This window comes from Tetrao urogallus (genome assembly GCF_951394365.1).
Source record: "Tetrao urogallus genome assembly, chromosome: Z".
Lineage (NCBI taxonomy): Eukaryota > Metazoa > Chordata > Aves > Galliformes > Phasianidae > Tetrao > Tetrao urogallus.
This window is the reverse complement of record NC_136816.1, coordinates 25,192,807-25,212,804: the sequence shown is the minus strand read 5'-3', so window position 1 is coordinate 25,212,804 and position 19,998 is coordinate 25,192,807. Positions and strand designations below refer to the sequence as shown.

Sequence of the window (19,998 nt, the reverse complement as noted above, 5' to 3'; positions counted from 1 at the left end):
AATAAATTCGCTGCTCATGCCTCTCTGGCAACCAGAAGCTCTGGTTTACTCACTGAAAGATCATGCTGCTTTTTTATACTCAGTGACATTAGAGTGGATTATTTAATGAAGGCATGTCAAAGGATACTTTTCATTCACATATTTGACATACAGCAGAAACATAGTATTATTTAATTTAGATTATAGTTTCTGGATCAGACTATCATCTAACATGATTTCATATAAACCCACACAACCGTAGCAGCCAGACACTTATAAAGAACAATATCAGATCAGGTCTCTGGTATTACAAGTCCTTTGCAATATAATGATTCATTTCACTTTTGTTAGGGAATAACTCAATTACTCACCTTAAATATGTAACATCTTATTCTCTTTTCATTCACTCCTAATTTTCACTTTAGGCAAAGAATCCTCTGCTACACTTGAATTTATTTAATTATACAGTCTCAAAGGAGAGAATGTATGGGTTTTGGAAAGATAGAGGTAAACAGAAATCAGAGTTCTTTTGTTTTTTAAAGTGACTTTTAAAAATATAGAATATATGCAATACTTTACTATTCGTGTGAATACTGCTGAGGGAAATATTTCTATCAAGGAAAAAGTTCTATTTTTCTATGTTTTCTTCTAAGTTACAGTTTAATGATTTTCCCATACGTAGGATAAATAAGAAGGTATAGCTACACTGTCATACAATTGTAAGATCTGATCAGAAAACATTAATAATTCTATTCTTCAAAGGTCTTATTTTACAAGAAGAGAACTCAGCCGATAAGTCAAAAATCTGGATAACGAACTACATGCTGAAACAGCTATTACTCAGCACACAGTAGCCAAGGGCTAAAGAATCAAAGGCCTAGCCCCAGAGACTGTCAATAAGTTAAGTTTGAAATTCAGATTTGGGAAAACTGGCTAAAAAAATAAGGAAAAGACCAACAAGATTTCTGATAGCACACTGAAGTTTGAAGGAAAAACACACATCTGAAAACTAAACACTGCCTCATAATGGATCCATGTAATAAGCTAAACAGCACAGTTCTTTTATACTATATATAAAGAACTTTATCCCAAGGTTTTTCACCTACACAGGGAAGGCAATTCATAGCTTTTAATTATATTTCACTTTGTCTTAGTTGCAGTTCTTCTAATTCCAATATAACACTGCAACAGCATATCAAGGATTAGGACTTTCTTCACTTACTATTTAAGATAGTTTGAACTACTGCAAGAGCACTGTGATTTCTGTCACATTTTTTAAGTCCACATACAAAAATAAAACCGTACTAAAGGCAGTAACAACTTCCAGGGTTACTCTTTCTCTCCTGTAGGTGGAGCACGAACCACCATACCTGCTGACACCATGAACTTTTTTTTCTACCAAATGGCAACCTTCCTATCAACTTCACTTACCATTTCTTAATGGGCTCACACCTTCCAGAGTGGGACAGTGTACAGATGACCAAAACATGGGCCCACTTCAGGGCTTTTCTACCTTCTGGGAAAGATGCTTGTGCTCACTGGGCAAGCAGAAAAGCACTTATTTTTGTACTTTGTATTTTTGTGATTTCTGGCCATGCCTGTGATTTGCAGCAGCAAGGGAGGGGGCAGGATTCAAAAGCACATCCCTTGCTACTCTGTGTGGCTGCTGAGTTGCTTGGCCATCTTCTCCTGGTCCCTAGAAAGGTTCTAAGACTCCATGAGGACAAAGATCAGGCACTTTTAAAATGCTCTCATCCTTCAGCTTCAAACCGTGTCAGAGCTCATGCTGCTATAGCCTCACCACCTCTTCTAACCACGGGAGGAGGGACAGCCAGAAAAGCACATAGCTTGACTTATGCAGGCCTATTAATAGATGGGTACTTCAACATGTATCCACAGCCCCGTATCGCTAATGGCCAGGATGGATCTGGAGGGCATCTGAGGTCTCCGTGAGTCCCCTGGCAGTTGGTGTGCCACCCAACCATCACCCACCTCCCTGCACACTGAATGCATAAGGCACTACTGGGCCTTTGATAGCTTGCCACAAGACATTCCAGGGATCAAAAACAGGCTGAAAACACATGCACTTAACTGCAGTGACTTCTGACAGGACAAACACTGGCCACCACCATTCGAAGCTCAGAAAAAAGGCAGCCCTGAAAAGGAACTCTTATCAGCACACAGCGCTTCCTCAGTGGCACTGAGTAGCAGTGCAGCATAAGGAGAGATCTTGTTCCCCTACCAAACACATCATCCACTCCTCAACATGTACTGCAAGTGCATCTACATGTAACAGAAATATTAAAGGTAGCTCTGAAGCTACTGCTTCAAAACATTATCTATCACCAACTTATCAATTGTTAACTAATTGTTTCTTTATGGGAAATATTCTGTCTTTTATGTATTTATGTATAGTGCATACCAGTCATAGCTTATGGACAATGTATTAGCAGTTACACAAGGTCAATCTTTAAGAGCACTATACAAGTCAGTAATCAAAATTAGTGATATGCCAGTTCGCATGAAGCATATCAAGATCAAAACAAAGGCATCTTGTTATCGATTATTTTATATATATATATATATATAATTTAAAAAATATTAAAGATGAACTTATCAAAACAGTGCTTACACTAACGTCTTAGTGGCAATGAATTTAGGCTTTCGGAATTCGGGGATTTTAATGGTATTTCTCCTTCAAAAATGTTCATTACTGAAGATTTTACTACTAAGATGAGCCTTTCTCACAATTTTTGTGATGGCTTAATAAGAACTTAATAAAGGGAAATTAAAACAAAAAAAAAACAACCTAAAACAACAATCAACCAACCAAAAAATAGCAGCTCTATATTGACCTAACTGCTTGTTCACCTCTGTCCTCCATAACAACTCTGGCTTGAGTGAATAAAAATGTAAACAATAAAAAAGCCATGTGTAATTCTTAAAACATAACAAAGACCAAAATTCAGTTTTTGTCTTTAGTAGAAATTTTAGCTAAGCTGGATATCAGAACAGGAAGAACACCTCTTCAGCCCCTGCTAAATCTTCTCAAGAAAGAGAAAGAGGAATAAATCAAATGAAACACTCTTGCCTAGATCTTGTAACTCAAGGTGGAATATAGTGTATGACAGGTGAGGACCACCTTACAACTATTTTTCAGATTTTAACAATATAAAAGGAGGTTAAATATGTATATTTAGATAATATAGATATCCAAAGTCTTCCACAACAATTAAGAAAACACCTTGTATTTAGACAAGTTTCAGCCACCAGACTGGGGAACTACCCTTAAGTTCATCAAGAATGCATCAGTGATTGGTACTGCTCCTTAAAAGTGTCTTTACTTACTGCACCTTATGAATTCTGCTGAGACTTTTCACCTGACTAAGAAAGACTGCAGAAGAAGATACATCTTGCAAATGTGTGAATAATTTTAATCACACTGTTGAGGGGACTATTCTGGCCTGAAATAAACCAAATTTGAAAACACCTCTAAACAAAAATTTAAAATTTTTTTTAAAAATTAAATTAAATTTAAATTAAATTTAAAATTTTAAAATATTTTAGACTGTCATTAGGCCCTACTTGTCAAACAGGAAGCAATGAAAGCAAGTATTTCACGCATTGAACAATTTCATTCAACAATTTCTGGTTCAGTGAAAGGGGGATACAAAAAATAGCAAGTATAGAATCTTTGCATATATTCTGGAGTGAATTCATTCACTTACACATTCAGACACAATTAAACCAAAGGAAAAGGGTACGGTTAACAGCATGGGGCTCCATGGGACAGTACAGAAGGGCTTGCTCGGTATCTGTGGGCAAAAAAGAGCTCTGCCTCTCGAACTTCTGATTATTATTACATCTGTGCTCCCAGACCACAAAATCTGTCAACCCACTTTCTTCTCTGTTTCATTCACTTCCTCAGATGAGAGAAAACTGGGAAGAAAGTGGTGTTCTTCACATGGAGAAAGCAGAGAAAATGACCCAGGTACCCATTCAATAGTGGCCTCTGCAGAGCACATCCCCTGTGACCAGGCCTTGTTTGGTGCAGGAGGGCCTTCCGCAGCCACCTACAATGCTGAAATCTCTTCTAGCAAGGTTGCTCAACACATATCTACGCCACCAGAAATTGTGCACAGGTATCAGATGTGTCTCTCTGTTTTCTTAAAGGAATGTGCAGGAAAATACTCCTTCATGATCTTCAAAAATTCTCTCCAGCTGTATGCTGTTTAGGGAGCCCTGCTGTGCAACCTACACAGGGGAGACATTCCCAATTTCATTCTGATACTTCAGGACTTCACAAAAATTCCCATATCAGAATTCATAGCATAGATCTTGTCAGGAGACAACAAAATAATGATACAGTGATTAATACTACTGAAAAATGGCTTCTGTGATTTGGCCCAGGTTTCACATTTCACATGTCAGAACAAGCCACTGATGGGCAAATACCAAGAGCAGTATTTTGTTTGTGTAGGGATAACAGCAATACCCCTTGGCAGAAAAAAAATGTCATGTAAGCAAAGCAGTGAAGCAACGAAAGATAAAACCAAAATCCCAGCAATCATGCTTTCACACAATAGCAACAGGTACGCAGGAAAAAATACACAGAATAAACAAGTTAAACACACAGGAAATGTCCCTATGGAAGAGAGAATAACTGCAAGAGCATATGCCACAAAACAAAGGAAAAATATTTATTATAATATAAAACAAATATCTTGAGATTATTAAATAATCAAGTTTATGAAAAGTTAAATAATGTAAACAATGAACTTGGCAGCTGCAGCCATAAACATTTATCCCAACAAAGGCACCCTAAAGTGCATGTTTTAAGTAGCCTACAGACACAGATCTGTACATCTTAACTGTCATTTCTAAAACTGTCAAGGAGATTAGGTGTCCACTTCCACCCATTTGTTGGGAAGTATACATTCCAAGTCTTCTGGCAGGTTTGAAAAAATCTCATACAAATTTATTTGAAGGAAGGTATCAAAGAAGCTCCTTTAAGTAATGCCATTCAGAGGAAAAGAAACACTTCGCAGGCTCTAAAAGCACAGACTGCTTCCACTTGATGAATGCATGTACCATTGAAAGGTGCCTGCCAGTGTGAGCAGAAGTAGCCAGTGTGTGGAAACACAAAAGGCAAGCCAGCCTGCGCGGAGTTTTCACTACAGTATGGAAAATGTGATTCAAGAAAGCACTCAAACTGAGAAATAATCCATTCTTCTTATTACGCGATATTAACTCCTTTGCTAAATGCCATAAAGCTCCATATAAGACATGGGAAATTCTCCATTATTTCATCTCTGGTGTACTTTCCAACAAATTTTAGCAGATGGCACGCTTCCACCTATTTCCTATGGAGAGTGTTCCTCGTAACTGCCACTGCCTATGCAATTTTTCACTAATGTTAGGGCCATGCTACTTTTTCTTGTAATTGTGTTGTCCCATACTAGAGAATAATTTAACCCTCTAAACACTCCTCCCTTGAAATTGTCTAAGACGCATATCCATTTTCAGACTGCACTTGAAAGAGTTCATGTATCCAAAAAGCTTATGTACATCCAAGTAACTGAACTGCTTGGAAATGAGTTGCACATTCCAGACTTGGTACACCACATCCGTTACAAGGAAAATATTAATTCCCTGTGATATCCCAGGATACAGGATAGAGCAAAAATGGCATGTTTAGTCTCCTATAATATTGTATCAATGGCTTTAATCCAGAGACTACGGCTACCAATCCTAATGAATAACTTTTCAAAATACCACCACAAAAAAGTTTACAGAGAGGAGGAAGGTTCTCTGCACCATCTTGGCATTTCCTTACTAGCTAAGGTATGAAGAACCGAAGAAACTTCAGATGAGCACTAGCTGCAATGATGGGACACACCCTTGTACTTACTGTTCTCTCAAACAATTTCCTAAAAGTACCTGTTGAGACTTGAAATTACCGAATGCTGTCAAAGAGTTTGACTTAAAATTACAATAGCAAGTGCTTGCCAGCCATCAACATCCTGTAAACATCAATCTAAACTTAAGCACATTTCCCAAATCTCCCAGGTTTTTTTTGTTCATCATGTTAAACCTTTGCAATTCCACACATTTCAAAACAAAAATTTAAAAACCTTTACATCTGTACCACTGAACAGAAACCACAACATCATTTCATTGCAATCCAAAGTCAACGCCTGTTTGTACATGAATAGGTATTCATACTTCAAGAGAAACACTGAGAAAGCTTTTCCCAACCTTCTTCCAGTCTTTAAACAACTCTGAGCAGAAATAGACTACCCATGGCTCATCACACCAAATAATAAGAAGCCACTTCTGAGGAACAAAAGCAAAACTTGCCAGTACATCTGCAGAAGCACAAGAAATGCTATCTGTAATAGAACCAGCACAACCAGTCAGCAGTATGCTCACATTTCCCATTTGTACTGAAGGCATCAAATGGGCTCACAGAAAAAATCACGGATGAGTCTAACAGCCATTACATAAATAAGTATATATGTTCATATGTAGGTAATGCGTAACGTGGAATAGTGCCAACAGGCAAATACTTCTTATAAAACAACTGATCTATGTATAAATTTTCAGTCCTGATATTCCAAGGAAGCCTGCAATTTAAAAAAAAAAAAACACACAAGAAAACCACAACCTCATCCCTACATCACTAACATTCTCTCCTGCCTACTTCCCCACTTTCCATGCTGTACAGATGATAAATATTCTCCTTTTTCCACTGAGTCAATCTAAAAATCTCTATCACCTTGCCATCCTAGCTCCACTGGAAACAGTGATTTTTTTTCTCTCAAATAGTCTAATGGAACAATCATGTTAAATTCTGACAAATGTATTTCAGGCTATATTACATGGCTGCTTCTCTTTCCAAGCTACAAAATTGGTTTGGCTAAAAGCTTCCTGTGTTTTCCTTGCTTCAGCTTTCAATTGATACTACCTCTCCCTGCTGATTTTGACTTGTTTAAAAGCACTACATATCAATGTAAACAAGGCACTGCAGAAGCAGTTTACATCCCGATCAGAGCAGAAAATCTAGCAGGTCTGTATTAATTCCTGCTCTGCTGAAGTTCTCTCCTTTGGTGCGCAATACTTGGGCAGAAAATATTTTCTCTGTTCTTTAATAAAACTGCAAGCATCATTGGGAACATACTATACTTAAGGATAGTTTTCCGGCAGTGAATACCAAGAAAATTAACTAAGTACCCAGCTTCTTGAAGAAAATTCAAATAAAATTAAATAAACTCTGATGAATAGAAAAAGAACTGTGAATTACTTGGACATGAGTTTGCTCTTGATTTTTTTTTTTTTTCTTACAGTTTGAAATAAAAACTTACATCTTTTCCCAGGACTCTAAGTTCAAACTGTGTTTCCTTGAAGTGAACTTTTGTAATTCTAGGCCTATAATATTGGGAAAAAAAAGATAGAATGTAATGAGACTTTAATTTTACAAATAATAAAATACAAAGCTGTATCTACTTATATGTATATATGTTTATATAAAAACAGATTCATAGGTTGTATTATTTTTTCAGATCTGCACCAGATACTAAAAGAAAATTAGCAGTACCTATCAGTAACTATGTTAATGTGAGAAATACTTTTCAATATTTGTATTAATAAATAACGAAAAATGTGTGTAATACAAACAAGGATACAATACTTTTTTAAAAATAGCAATACAATTAACCTTTCAAACAAATGCCTCAAAACTATACATTTCTGTACATCATTGGTTTTCTTGGACACAGATTGCAGTTAAAATACACCTACCAGAAATATTTTCCTACTTGTTTTTTATTCTTGTAGACTACAACTCCTATGGGTGTCAATCCTAAAAAATATTCAGATTTGTTTTCACCCTATAAAATAAAAACATACGTCACTCAGTTATTTACATTTGCACTTGGCATGACTGTAGCAGTGAGGTCCAGGAGGAAGCCGGCATGACTGTCTGACTTGAGCATGCTGCAAATGGGAACATAGCACTTCATCTACTGATGGAAATTCCAGTATGAAAACTTCTACATGCAGATACAGAGAAGCAAGAAAGAATGGTAGCAATGGAAAGAACAGAAGTTTCCACATCCTATGATGAAAAGCAAAAGCATTTTTTTCTATGGAACTATTTTTGGCTGTTTGGAAAACCTTATTGCATGAGGTTAGAAGAAAGCCAACTCCAAAAAGTTGCCTGCTTGAGAGAACAAGAAAAAGTCCTGAAAGCTCTTAGCTAGAGAGCATGAATCACAAAAAATACCAACTGCGAAACTGAGAAACTGCAGAAAGTGGCCAACACCACTAATTTAACAAGGTTTTGTTGGATCATGTCAAAGCCTCTTTCAATTACTCCCCCAGCTTTCTGGGGGTGGGAGGGGCACAGAGCTGGATATAAACATGATTAAGCCATGGGATGCATTAAAAATACTTAACATTGTGAGCTACACAATTTTCAGCAGGAAATACACACCTAATCTTCTAGTATTATCTTGATTTTTTTATTTTCTTTCAAATAATTTTACAGCATTCTGATATCTGACCCAGTGAACTATCTACTTTGCGCTTCCCATCCAGAGCTCTGATTTTCTTTTATTCAAGAAAGCCTGCAAGCACAATTATCCAAACAAAACAGGATGACGTTTCTGCCAGGAGCACACAGCCTCCAGGTGATGACTTGGCTCCAATCCTAACAAACATGTTTTACAAACAAAGCAGAGGCACTTGCTAAGACAGTACAGGCAATGTGCAATGCTGCATGGTACAGTGGAGGAAAGGTTGAAAACACATTCCATGCCTTTAGCAAGAACTTCAGAATTAACATCAGAACAGGACAGACGCTGCTGATGCCCCACACTAGTTCTTGCAATAGTAATGAAAAGTTACCTGTATTCGCTTATTTACACAAACGTAATGTGCAAATTCTTGTGTCAAAGACAAAAGTTGTAACGCTCACTCAACTTTTCTGACGTTTGCCCTGATACGTGTTACTTCTATGAGTTCCTTTTTTCTAGGGTAGAGATTATTGTCTTTTGTAGGTGCAATCACATATACACAATACAATCACTGTAGGCTTTTGTACGTATTAATGACTTAATCTATTCAGTCTGTAAATGAGTCTTCCTTTCCATTCCTTTGGTGCATTATTATCTTTTATGTTACCCTGTGGTGACTAAGTCGTATAAATGCACTCCCCCACAATACAATAATAGATTTTCTTGCATTGCCAGCAAGATTAAAATAGTTAAACAATACTTACATAAACAGGATGGAGATCCACTCCATACATTTCCAGGGATTTGGCCACCTCTAAGTAGTTTGCTTCTGCCTCAGAAGGAACTTGACCCCTGTAAACAAAAGTGTATATAACAGCACTGCATTTCCAGTCACCATATTAAAATAAATCATATTAATAAACACAATTTGCTGGACAGACACACAACTCTTCCTACCATTTGTCTGCACTGTCTCTCTCCTTGCAGCACTTTCCTTTCACTGCCCTCAAATAGGACTGGACAACACGCTTATACTAAAGTATATAGAAGTATATAGAAGTATATAAAGTATATAAAGTATATAGAAGTATATAAAGACAACACAAACTTATACTAAATTCTCTGCTGTAAGAGCCGACCACATATACATACTATCACATGTAAAACATATACTTACTCAGCATCTGATCTTTCCCTGCTGTCGCAAATTCTTTAAACATTCAATTCTTTTGAATATGCAAAATAACTTTTTTTAATAACTACCTGGATGGTAATAAAGCAGGAATGGAGTGACTAATTAGAGGACTAATGCAGTGCTGAAGCTACAAAGAATTACTGAAAGCAAGGTTCATAACTTCAGGTAAAATATTATTCTCTTCATAAAAGAACTTGCCTATAGGAAGTCACACCAACTGGCAATACACAGTTTGGAGACTACCACAAGAGATCAGCAGTTTCAAAGATCCATCTCACCCTTCCACTTGTATATACCAATTCATCGTTGAAAAACTATCGTCAGCTGAATGCAGCAAGAAACAGTAGGGGAAAACTTCAGGGAAAAAAAGTCTGGACTACCACCAGGTACACATTAGATACAAACTGGAGAAGATTTAATTTTTTAAAGTACAAGACTAAATACATTTTAGGCCTTAAAAGCAGGCATATAACTCATTGAGAATACATCAACTCAAAAAGATGCACCAACTTGCTTCATGTCCTGATTGTTCTCTTGAACAACTATTCCACTGCCTTTGCAATGTTTCAAACTCAGGGTGAGAAGAAGATCTCACACTTTTGATACAAGACCTGGAAAAATCCTGCCATATACATGTTCATATCTCTTATGTCCTTATTCTCTTCACCTAACAGATATTTTTAAGGCTTCTCCAACTTTATTTTATGCCTCACAATGTAAAAACAAAACAAACAACAGCAAAATAAAGTGAAATACCTGAAACGTCAGTGCTAACTTAAGTGTAACAGAAATAATGATGGGTTTTGGACTTTTCATGAAAAGATGCTGACATCACATCAGTGTTTGAGTTGTTGCTAAGCAGTGCTGCACTGAGCCGAGGACATTTCAGCTTTTCATACAGCCCTACCAGCGAAGGAGTCTGGGGCACAGGCAGAGATAGGAGGGGACAGAACCAGAACAGATGACCTAAAGTGGCCAAGGATGTTCCATACTGTATAGCACATAGCATCATGCACAGGCATGAAACTGGGAGCAAGTGGCCAGGGGACAGCCACTGCTCAGGGGCTGGGCATCAGTAAGCAGGTGGTGAGCAATTGTATTGTGCATAACTTGATTTGTGGAGTTGTTTTACTTTTGTTTGTTTGTTTACTTGTTTTGGTCCTTTCTCATTAAACTGTCTTTATCTCAACCCATAACTTTTCTAACTTTTGCTCTTCAAATCCAGCTGGGGGTGGAAGGGACAGTGAGCAAGAGGCTGTGCAATGCATAGCTGCCAACACTGGTTAAACTACAACAACATGAGGCTGGTAGCAGAAATCCCTTTCTTCCAGAGCTGGACCTCTCAGTAGAGCTATGGCTCATTTCTGAAATTCAGACAACACAAAACTCTGTCTACTCAGCACAGTCATGTTTTGGTCATATTTTTTATCCACTCCTTCTTCAAAAATGTGCTTGATTTTTTATATCTTTTTGGTAGCTTTCAAAATGGAAGTAAAATGTTCCGTGAAGAACTACTGTCCTGATGAGTTCCCTGGCAGGTTATCAGCACCGAGTGATGTGAATTAACCTAGTGATTAATTAATTCTAGAATCTAACAGCAATTTAAATACTGCTGCTAGTATTTCCTTACTGATCACAGCAAAAAAAAAAAAAAAAAAAAAAAAAGCTGATGTACTTTTCCCACTATTCTCATCTGTCTTTAAAAGTACCAAAAGGCTCAAATGTCAAGTGCACTGTGTGCACATTTATAATTATTTTCAATTATACATAATTTATTAGAAAGTGCATCTGCAAAAAAAAATTAAAGGAAGTGAAGACATGAGCTTAAGTCTCTAAAGAAAAGAATGGATATATCCTCCCAAATGGAGATGGAAAAGACAGAATGTAAAGGGCTCTGCGACTGAAATAATTCCCATCACAGCAGAGGGGAACTGTTTAATTTTTGCCACACAGGAGAACACAAGCACTCCTCAGCACCACAGATCTTGCCAATAAACCTCAAAAGTTAAACACGATTTGCAATTAATGATGGAGAAGGCAACCTAACAATACTGCAGGTGATGTGAACCACTCCTTCCAGTGGACAGAGCACCTGAGCACCACCCACAGCCCAAAACAATATTGAAAGCTAACTCTCAAAACTATCATAGGCACTTTAGCCATCCTTTTGCTTCACTGACAGTATTCATTCAGAATACACGGAAGGCTCACTGGCCAACTGTCAGTTAATCCCAGGCCTGCTGCGTTCTGGAGCAAGCAGTGTGGAGCAAGCAGTGTGGAAGGGCAAATACCATTCTGCAATGGGCGACCATTATCCTTTCCTTCTGCGCCATGAGTACCTGCTTCCTCATGTGCACACCTCAAAGACCCTGTTTGCTCTTCCACATGTGCATGACAATTTAAGCTCATCTTACTCCACTCTGTTGTGTCTGGGGACTGTCATACATATGGAACAACCACTGTAAGCAGACTGCAGAGTCTTCATGCAGTCAGGAAAAAAAAATACTGCAAAACACATCTCAGAGTTCCTTCATCCTTCTTGATTTAGAAACTTGTTCCAGAATCTTCCTCTTGAATAAATCCCTGAAATTCATAGTGCTGTGTAGAATACAAGCAATAACAAACATCCACAAAAGCTTCTCTGAACATGACTAACTGGAGCAAGGTGAGAGCAGTGCCACAACTGTTTTGCAAAAGCAACACTTCAGAGCTCCAGAAAGGATAGTAAAGCTCTTTTTAGAGCACCTCATCAACCCATCCCTATGTTGTCTCTGATAGGCAAGACAAGTGGGAATATGCTCTCAGCCCATTCAATTAACCAAAGAGCTCTCATCAGCACACAAAAGTCAACACTAGCGGTGCTGCTGACAACAGCCATCCTGAACCAGCAACATCTGAGCATCTCAGCTTCACTCTGTTTTCTGACACTTCTATATCCTTGACACCTAATTGCAACCACGCGGCAAAAAAATATCAGAACTGTGGATCAGAAAGCAAGTAAAATATTATTTTTAAGGCAGATGTCATTCTGATACAACCAGAGTTTTCCTGGATTCTGACGTTTTTTTCAAGGTTACAAACTTTTGAGGCAAATAAGTCTTACTCTGTTTTATTATGCTAAAGAGTAGAGAAACTTAAGGGCAAAGAATGAATTGCAGCAGGGGGGTTGGAGCTTGACGATCCTTGAGGTCCCTTCCAACCCAAGCCATCCTGTGATTCTATGAATGAAGTGATCTGGTGGGTACCAATTCATCTCAACTTTCAATTCTCAAATTCAACCTTTGTGATGTTGAACCAAACTCTCTGTGCCTCACTTTCTATTCTCTAGATCAGAAAAAAAAAAAAACCACTATTTTTTTTTACTTCATAAGAAGATCTGTATTAAAGTTCTCTATAATGCATCAATTACTAAAAAGCAGACAGGCAACCATACAGAAATAATTAGTGAACAATTGTTAAAGAAAAACTCAGGTCAATGTGGCAACTGGTGCAGACTCCAATTACATGAAGATCTTTCAAAGAGAACAGCTGTGTCTCTGTGTTAATAGCTACTATCATCAAACAATGCACAAGTAGTACTAACATACAAAATTAAAGGCAAGAAATTAATTAACTTTTATCCAGATTGTGGCTTTATTATTATTTCTTGTAAGAAAATCAAGAAATCTAGATCTACATACAAGATGGCTAGTTCTGATTATCTTTACATGACTTTGACAAAAGGTATGATCACAAAATGTTTTTTACTGTTCTCATGTTAATAAATGGTTATATCACAATTGCTCCTATCTTGGACTTGTTAGAACAAGCTTCTTTAGAACTACCAGGAAAATGAATTTGGAGATAAGCAAGTAAATGTTTGTTTTGGCTTTATGTACAGTTGAACTTCTTTATTTTATTTTCAAAACCAGTTCTACATTTTGAATTTTGATGGCATTGTGGTCTAATACTGGCAGGTTGGGAAGCCAAAGCACTGACTTACAGTGCTTTCACATAGTAACTGCTGGCTCTGGCTCTGGCTCTGTCACTCTACACCAACAGTACTTCAGCCTAAAACTAAACTTACTGAAAGCATTTCATACATAAGGGGCTATTTCTGAAAATGAGTAAGCAGAACAGAAAGTGACTCTGAATTCTTTTTTACTGAAGTTTTAAAAATATTTTAAATCCTTTTTGTACATTTAGTGATAGCGTAGAGTTAAACTTTCTCCTTAAGAACACTGGCCACAATGGCATCAAGTATTTAAACTATATTTGCACAGGGTAGTGTTCTTAAATTTTTGTGTTCAAGGTGATTATCATTCTAATACCTGGTTGACAGAGAAATTAAGCTTTGCAGTCTCTATTATTTAAATGAATTTCTCCTTTCCAATATTTTCCAAGCATAATTTGGGTCTTGAGTCTGCTGATAGACGTGTTTCAGATTTCTTTGGTTCTCCTTTTTCCTGTACAGTAATTACAATATTCTACTCCTGCAATCTCTTCAATAATTGTTCTTGCCAAGTATCACAACTCCAGCGTATTTCTGCCTTTCAGCTCCTCTATATATGAAAGAAATGTTTTCAGGTACATTTTTGATATCTGCAAACTTCTGTAGTGGATGTCTCAGTCTTTGAGGCCCATCAGATGACAATCTGATGGCCCATCTGATTACAATGCATTAAGGTTTCCTGTAAAGTTTTTAATTTGTTTGCTTTTTGTCATGAAAACAGCATTTCAAGTGACCTAAGTAATTCAGTGCTGCCTGGTGGCTGTTTCTATGCGCCGTTGTTTTTTTTTTCTTTTGAATCATAACTGTCTTTCTTACTGTGGCATTCATTACAGTGACAAGTGCCAATGCATTTTATATAAGATATCTTAGTTAATAATAAAATGAAAAGACTCTATACCTTGTAAAAAAAAACCCAACTTTTTAATTCATGCAAATGTTGCAGTTGAGTTTATCATTTAAAACATGGGCATACAAGCTGCTTCACTGGTACCTCCTCCCATGTGAGCTGCTGCCACAAAGATTCATGCAGGTTGCTACAAGCACTCCTTCATTACCCTACCTAAGGATCTGGCAAGAAAATAGAGGCTTCATTGTACTAAGTACTTTATATTACTGCATTAGTTGTTTTTTTTTTTTTCCTAACAGTTCATTATTTGAATACACAGAGCCATACTAAGAAAAGAAATGTTGTTATACCCATCTTACAAACAGCAGACTGAGGCATGTGCATAGTGAACAACTTGCCCAAAACTGCACAGGAAAACTGCACTGAACAGAGAACCAAACTCAAAGATGTCAAAAGATTTTTATTTCATTCCCAAAAAGAGGAAATTGGAGTACTATTGCAAGTCCTCATTTAGAAAAACCCAAGGCTGGACTGACTTCCAATCAGTTTTTCATTTGGTTTCTAAAAGAAAACTCCATCTACAGAAAACTTTCTCTGTCCCTGAGGGTTATAACTAGATGGCCTGTGCTCTCTTCGAGAGCTGTAGACTTCCACTCTGCATTAGAGGGTACTTCCAATTCCACTTATCGAGCATTTCTGAATTCAGTTCCACCCACAAAACTCCCACAGGTATTGAATTCTTACATCAGAGTTTTGTGTATTCGTTCTATGGCATCTTCCAGCTCTTCCTTCTGGTCTGGAACAAAGCGGTACTCTGAGACGTAACCTGCCGTGTGCTTATATGGGTCATAGTCCCCCAGCTCAGCTGCAGTACAAAAGATGAGAAAAAAAGTTAGACAAATTCAGTGTTTTATGTTAACAAAAAACAAAAAAACAAAAAAAAAAAACAAAAAAAACCACATCATTTAATCCATCTATTTGTGCCAATACGGCTCTTTCCAAGTGACAGTAAGTTGACTATGCCAACAGTTAAAAACTCCAAAGCCTACATTTTTTAGAAGAAAAGCAGATGATAATATTCAACTTACATATACAACTGTCCATAGTAGACCACTATACTAGTATGTATAGCAGATGGAGAAGTACAGTTTTTTAAGTATTTATCCCCTCTGAATTTGCTGTAATGTTGCAAACAGAAGAGATCTATACTACTTCTAAGACTCAGAATTGTCAGTGTGGGAATGGGTATGGAGATTTCTGGAAGCAGGCTCTTCCAAGGACAATTTCTCATAAAGGAACACCAGACTTCAGTCTTCAATAAAATATCAACGTATTCCTTGAACATGAGGTACATTTTTAAAATCAAAATAATTTTCTAACTTTCCTAAATGAAAAAATATGGATGAGCAATGATTTTTTTTAAACACCTTTAAATTCACATATATTGCTCAGATTAATTTACGCATCATCATGTAATTATAAAATAAATATGCCGATCTTAACTATTCTCTGTGAAACTCTGTTAAAGTTACTATTTCTTAAAAGCAGCACGAACTGGGTTAATCTACAAAAACATTCCCTTTTGGTTTCTATCCAATCACCACTGAAGTAAAAAAGGTGGCTACAAGAGCTCCAAAGAAAAAGACATCTCATAACTCATGTTTCTTTTTATCTTTTAATAGTTTTTAGATCAAGAATGTTATATACTCAGTAGGAATGTTGAGCGTTTCTCAAAATATCTCCTTAAAGCAATACAGAACAATAGGCTGACTACAAGAGTAAAAGCTTCAGCATCATAAATAGGAAAACAATCAGAATAAAAACCGTATCTTGCATATCCTGTAAGTCCTGCCAGAGGTGCCACTTTCTGCACTTTAACAGTAAGCAATCTTTGACTATGAAAGAACGAAAATGATCTATGTGCAAAAGACAAGATATGACATACAGCAGCTTGTAGTTGCCCAGCAGAACTTACACTGAATTACATACGCTCCCAGCTGTGCAGCAGTGTTGGCTGGACAAGGCAAGCGGCCCTGTAAGATATCTTGCTTGACTTGCAAGAAAAACTGATACCTAAAACAAAGAAAGAAGACAAAACTATTATTTCAGTATTGGATATGATGTACCAAGTAATGCTTCATTATATTCCCATTTACTGACAACGCAACACATAGCATAACTACACGTATTTCTGTTTGAATCACTTTTCTTCTTTTGACTTTTAAACCACAACTAAGATTAATCAATTGAAAGAACCTAGGTAGGGAAGAAGTCTTCCTGACTTTATTAGGAAAGTTAGGAAGTGGGGAAGAGGGCTAAGAACTAGAAAAAATGTACAGGACAGACCTGATTAGCAGATCACCATAAGGAAGAAATGCTGACCCAATGGTTTCATCTCCAACTACCAGAGAATCAAATCTAGACCACGAAGCAGATCTCATAAAGTCCATTCCCCCATGAAAAAAAAGTGAGGGTACACTATTAGTACCTCATTGTATTTGTTACCATAGAGGACTGCAATGATTTTCTGATTTTTGGTTATCGGTATTCCACATCATAACATCATGTAGTACACTGGGAGTTACACATTTAATGCTCCAGTTCCGGGCACCTGTCCGGAAAAGAAGAACTACTACATTCCCCAGATGGCTGTTCACTGTTCTGTTATCATTTCTGCTCAGAGGGAACAGATTGGTAGGCCTTGGTAGGTCATCTGACGTTCCTCTTTTTGTGTGTGGAGAGGCCTGGGAGAGACTTCAGAGAGATGGACATCCTCGGTGTCATGGAATTTTACTCCAGAACACATGAAAGACCCTGAGAGCTTGAACAGATATTTGAGACAGGGATGTTGTGGCTCAGACAGATCTGAGGAGGCACAAATGATTTGGAGCCTAATGCTTATTGGGCCTTATTTCATACTATCCCAGAGAGGGAGAGGGTTTCTGAAATTGAGATAGTCTCTGTGATGAAAGAGAGTGTCTCAGAGCTGAAAGGAAGAGACTCAGGGAGACAGTTCAAAATGGGCGAGACAGTCTCCAAGCCAAACAGGAGAGCCAAGAGGGAGAATCTCCAATGAGCAAGCCAGAGAGTCTCCTAGTCAAGAGAAAAGATCTCCAATCTGAGCGAGACACCCTCTGGTCTGAAAGCGACACCCTCCAATCCAAGCGGGACTCCCTCCAATCTGAGAGAGATGCCATCCAAACCTAGAGAGACTCCCTTCAATCCAAACTCGACAGTCTCCAATCTCAACAGGACACCCTCCAGTCCAAATGGGAAGCCACCCAATTTGAGAGAGACTTCCTGAGAGCTGAGAGAGACTCCCTTCAATTCAAACTTGACAACCCTCAATTTCAAGACACCCTCCGGTTCGAACAAGACGCCCTCCAGTCCGAGAGGGACATCCTCAAGTCCAAACAGGACATACTCTGAACTGAGCGAGATACCTTCCAGCATGCAAAATTCAGTCTCCAAATTGAACTAAACAGAATTCAGGCTCATTGAGTCATGCTCAAATCTGAACTAAATACCCACTTAATCAAACTAGACAGACTCTGAGCCAAACTGGAGAGTGAGAGCATCGAAACTGACCAACCTGATCAACCACAGGAGGCACCAGAATGGATGTCAGTTGCCCTTGTATGAGGATGGAAAAGAAACAAATCTTGACTCACTTAGAACAGAATAAAGAGGAGGAGGAGAAAGTAGAGGAAGCAGAGACTCTAAGAGAAGAGGAGCAAAGAGGTCCAGAAGAGTGGCTCCAAAAACCAGGGTGAAGCACTCCTGAGTCCAGGGGAGCAGCCCTGACGATCACAGTCACCAGCACCCAGGAGGGCAACAACAAGTCCTGAAAGAGTAGGAAGTGAGCAAGACATCGTTACCATTACTGATTGATCTCTGAGAATGATTGAAATTTGAAGTCTGAGAACAGACTTCAAATGAGCTTATCTTCACCTGATTACTCGTGTTGGAAAATGGGGCCAAAAGTGTGTGGCTGGGTAGTAGAGAAGCTCACCAACTGGATGGCACTGCTAGGGACTCAATCACTGACAGAGATATTAGTACATGCCAGAACCAGGCCTTCATCTCTGGAAGCAGATGCTATTTGCTGTAAAAGAAAAATACCCATTCAAAGACAATCTGATGCCTGAGAAAAAGAAATGGACTGACATGGAAAAAGGCATCCATTATTTGAGAGAATATGCTGTAATGGAAATGTTACATAGCCCCACCTTCGTTCCTGATGATCCAGACCAACCTGCACTTCAAGCACAGGTAAAAGAATTACAGGATAGATCAACTATCAAGGTGAACTTCTCCAAAAAGGTGATTGCTCCAGTTGCTGAAAAGCTGTAAGAACAACGGAGATAACATATAGAGGGGCCCTGCCCTCACCCAGGGTGGGGAAAGGGATAATAGAGTTTATTGGACTGTGTGGATTAGACAGCATGGCACATCAGAACCACAGAAATATGAGGCACTGGTGGACACTGGTGCACAGTGCACTCTAATGCCCTTGAGCCACCATGGGACAGAATCAATTCAAATTCATGGGGTGTCTGGGGGTTCCCAAGAATTGACTATGTTGGAGGCCAAAATAAGTCAACTAGAGAGTCAAGGAGTGATAAGCAAAACACACTCACCTTTTAACAACCCCATTTGGCCAGTGCGTAAAGCCAGTGGAAAACGGAGGCTGACGGTGGACTACAGTGGCCTGAATGAAGTCACACCTCCATTGAGTGCTGCTGTGCCGGACATGTTAGAACTCCAATATGAACTGGAGTCAAAAGCAGCTAAGCAGTATGCCACCACTGACATTGCTGATGCTTTTCCATTCCTTTGGCCACAGAACACAGGCCACAGTTTGCTTTCACCTGGAAGGGCATTCAGTATACTTGGAACTGTTTGCCCCAGGGTAGAAACACAGCCCAACCATTTGCCATGGATTGATCCAAGCACACTGGAACAGGGTAGTGCTCCTGAGCACCTGCAGTACATTGATGATACCATTGTACTGCACCCCCCACACTGTACACTGATAACGTACAATGTGGGGGGTGATAGAGCAGAAGTTTTCAAGAAAGGAGAATGAATAATCCAAATTCTTCTGCATGCTGCTTTTGCTATTAAGCAAAGAAAAGTGAAAGGATATGCCCACAAAATTCAGTTCCTAAGTATAAAGTGGCAAGATGGATGCCATCACATCCCAACGGATGTTATCAACAAAATCGCTGCCATGTCTCTGCCCACTTTTCTGGGTGTAGTGGGCTTTTGAAGAATGCATGTTCCAAACTATAGCCTCATTGTAAGCTCCCTCATTCAGGTGACATGGAAGAATAATAATTTTGCATGGGACCATGAGCAGGCTTTTGAACAGATTAAACAGGAGATAGCCCGTGCCGTGGTCCTGGGGCCAGTACAGATGGGAGAGGATATAAAGAATATTCTCTACACTGCTGCTGGAGAGAAAGGT

General features: G+C 38.4%; 1 protein-coding gene across 1 annotated transcript in view; it reads right to left on the bottom strand.

Moving 5' to 3' along the window:
- Nucleotides 1-19,998, bottom strand: part of EPB41L4A (erythrocyte membrane protein band 4.1 like 4A) — a gene marked incomplete at both ends in the record, with an annotated part of 129,664 nt that overhangs the window by 42,804 nt on the left and 66,862 nt on the right. Inside the window, 5 exons of the mRNA XM_079548648.1 lie at nt 7,344-7,407; nt 7,780-7,868; nt 9,260-9,347; nt 15,273-15,393; nt 16,504-16,601. Of these exons, the coding sequence (XP_079404774.1) occupies nt 7,344-7,407; nt 7,780-7,868; nt 9,260-9,347; nt 15,273-15,393; nt 16,504-16,601 (460 nt within the window). The remainder of the gene's footprint in view (nt 1-7,343; nt 7,408-7,779; nt 7,869-9,259; nt 9,348-15,272; nt 15,394-16,503; nt 16,602-19,998) is intronic.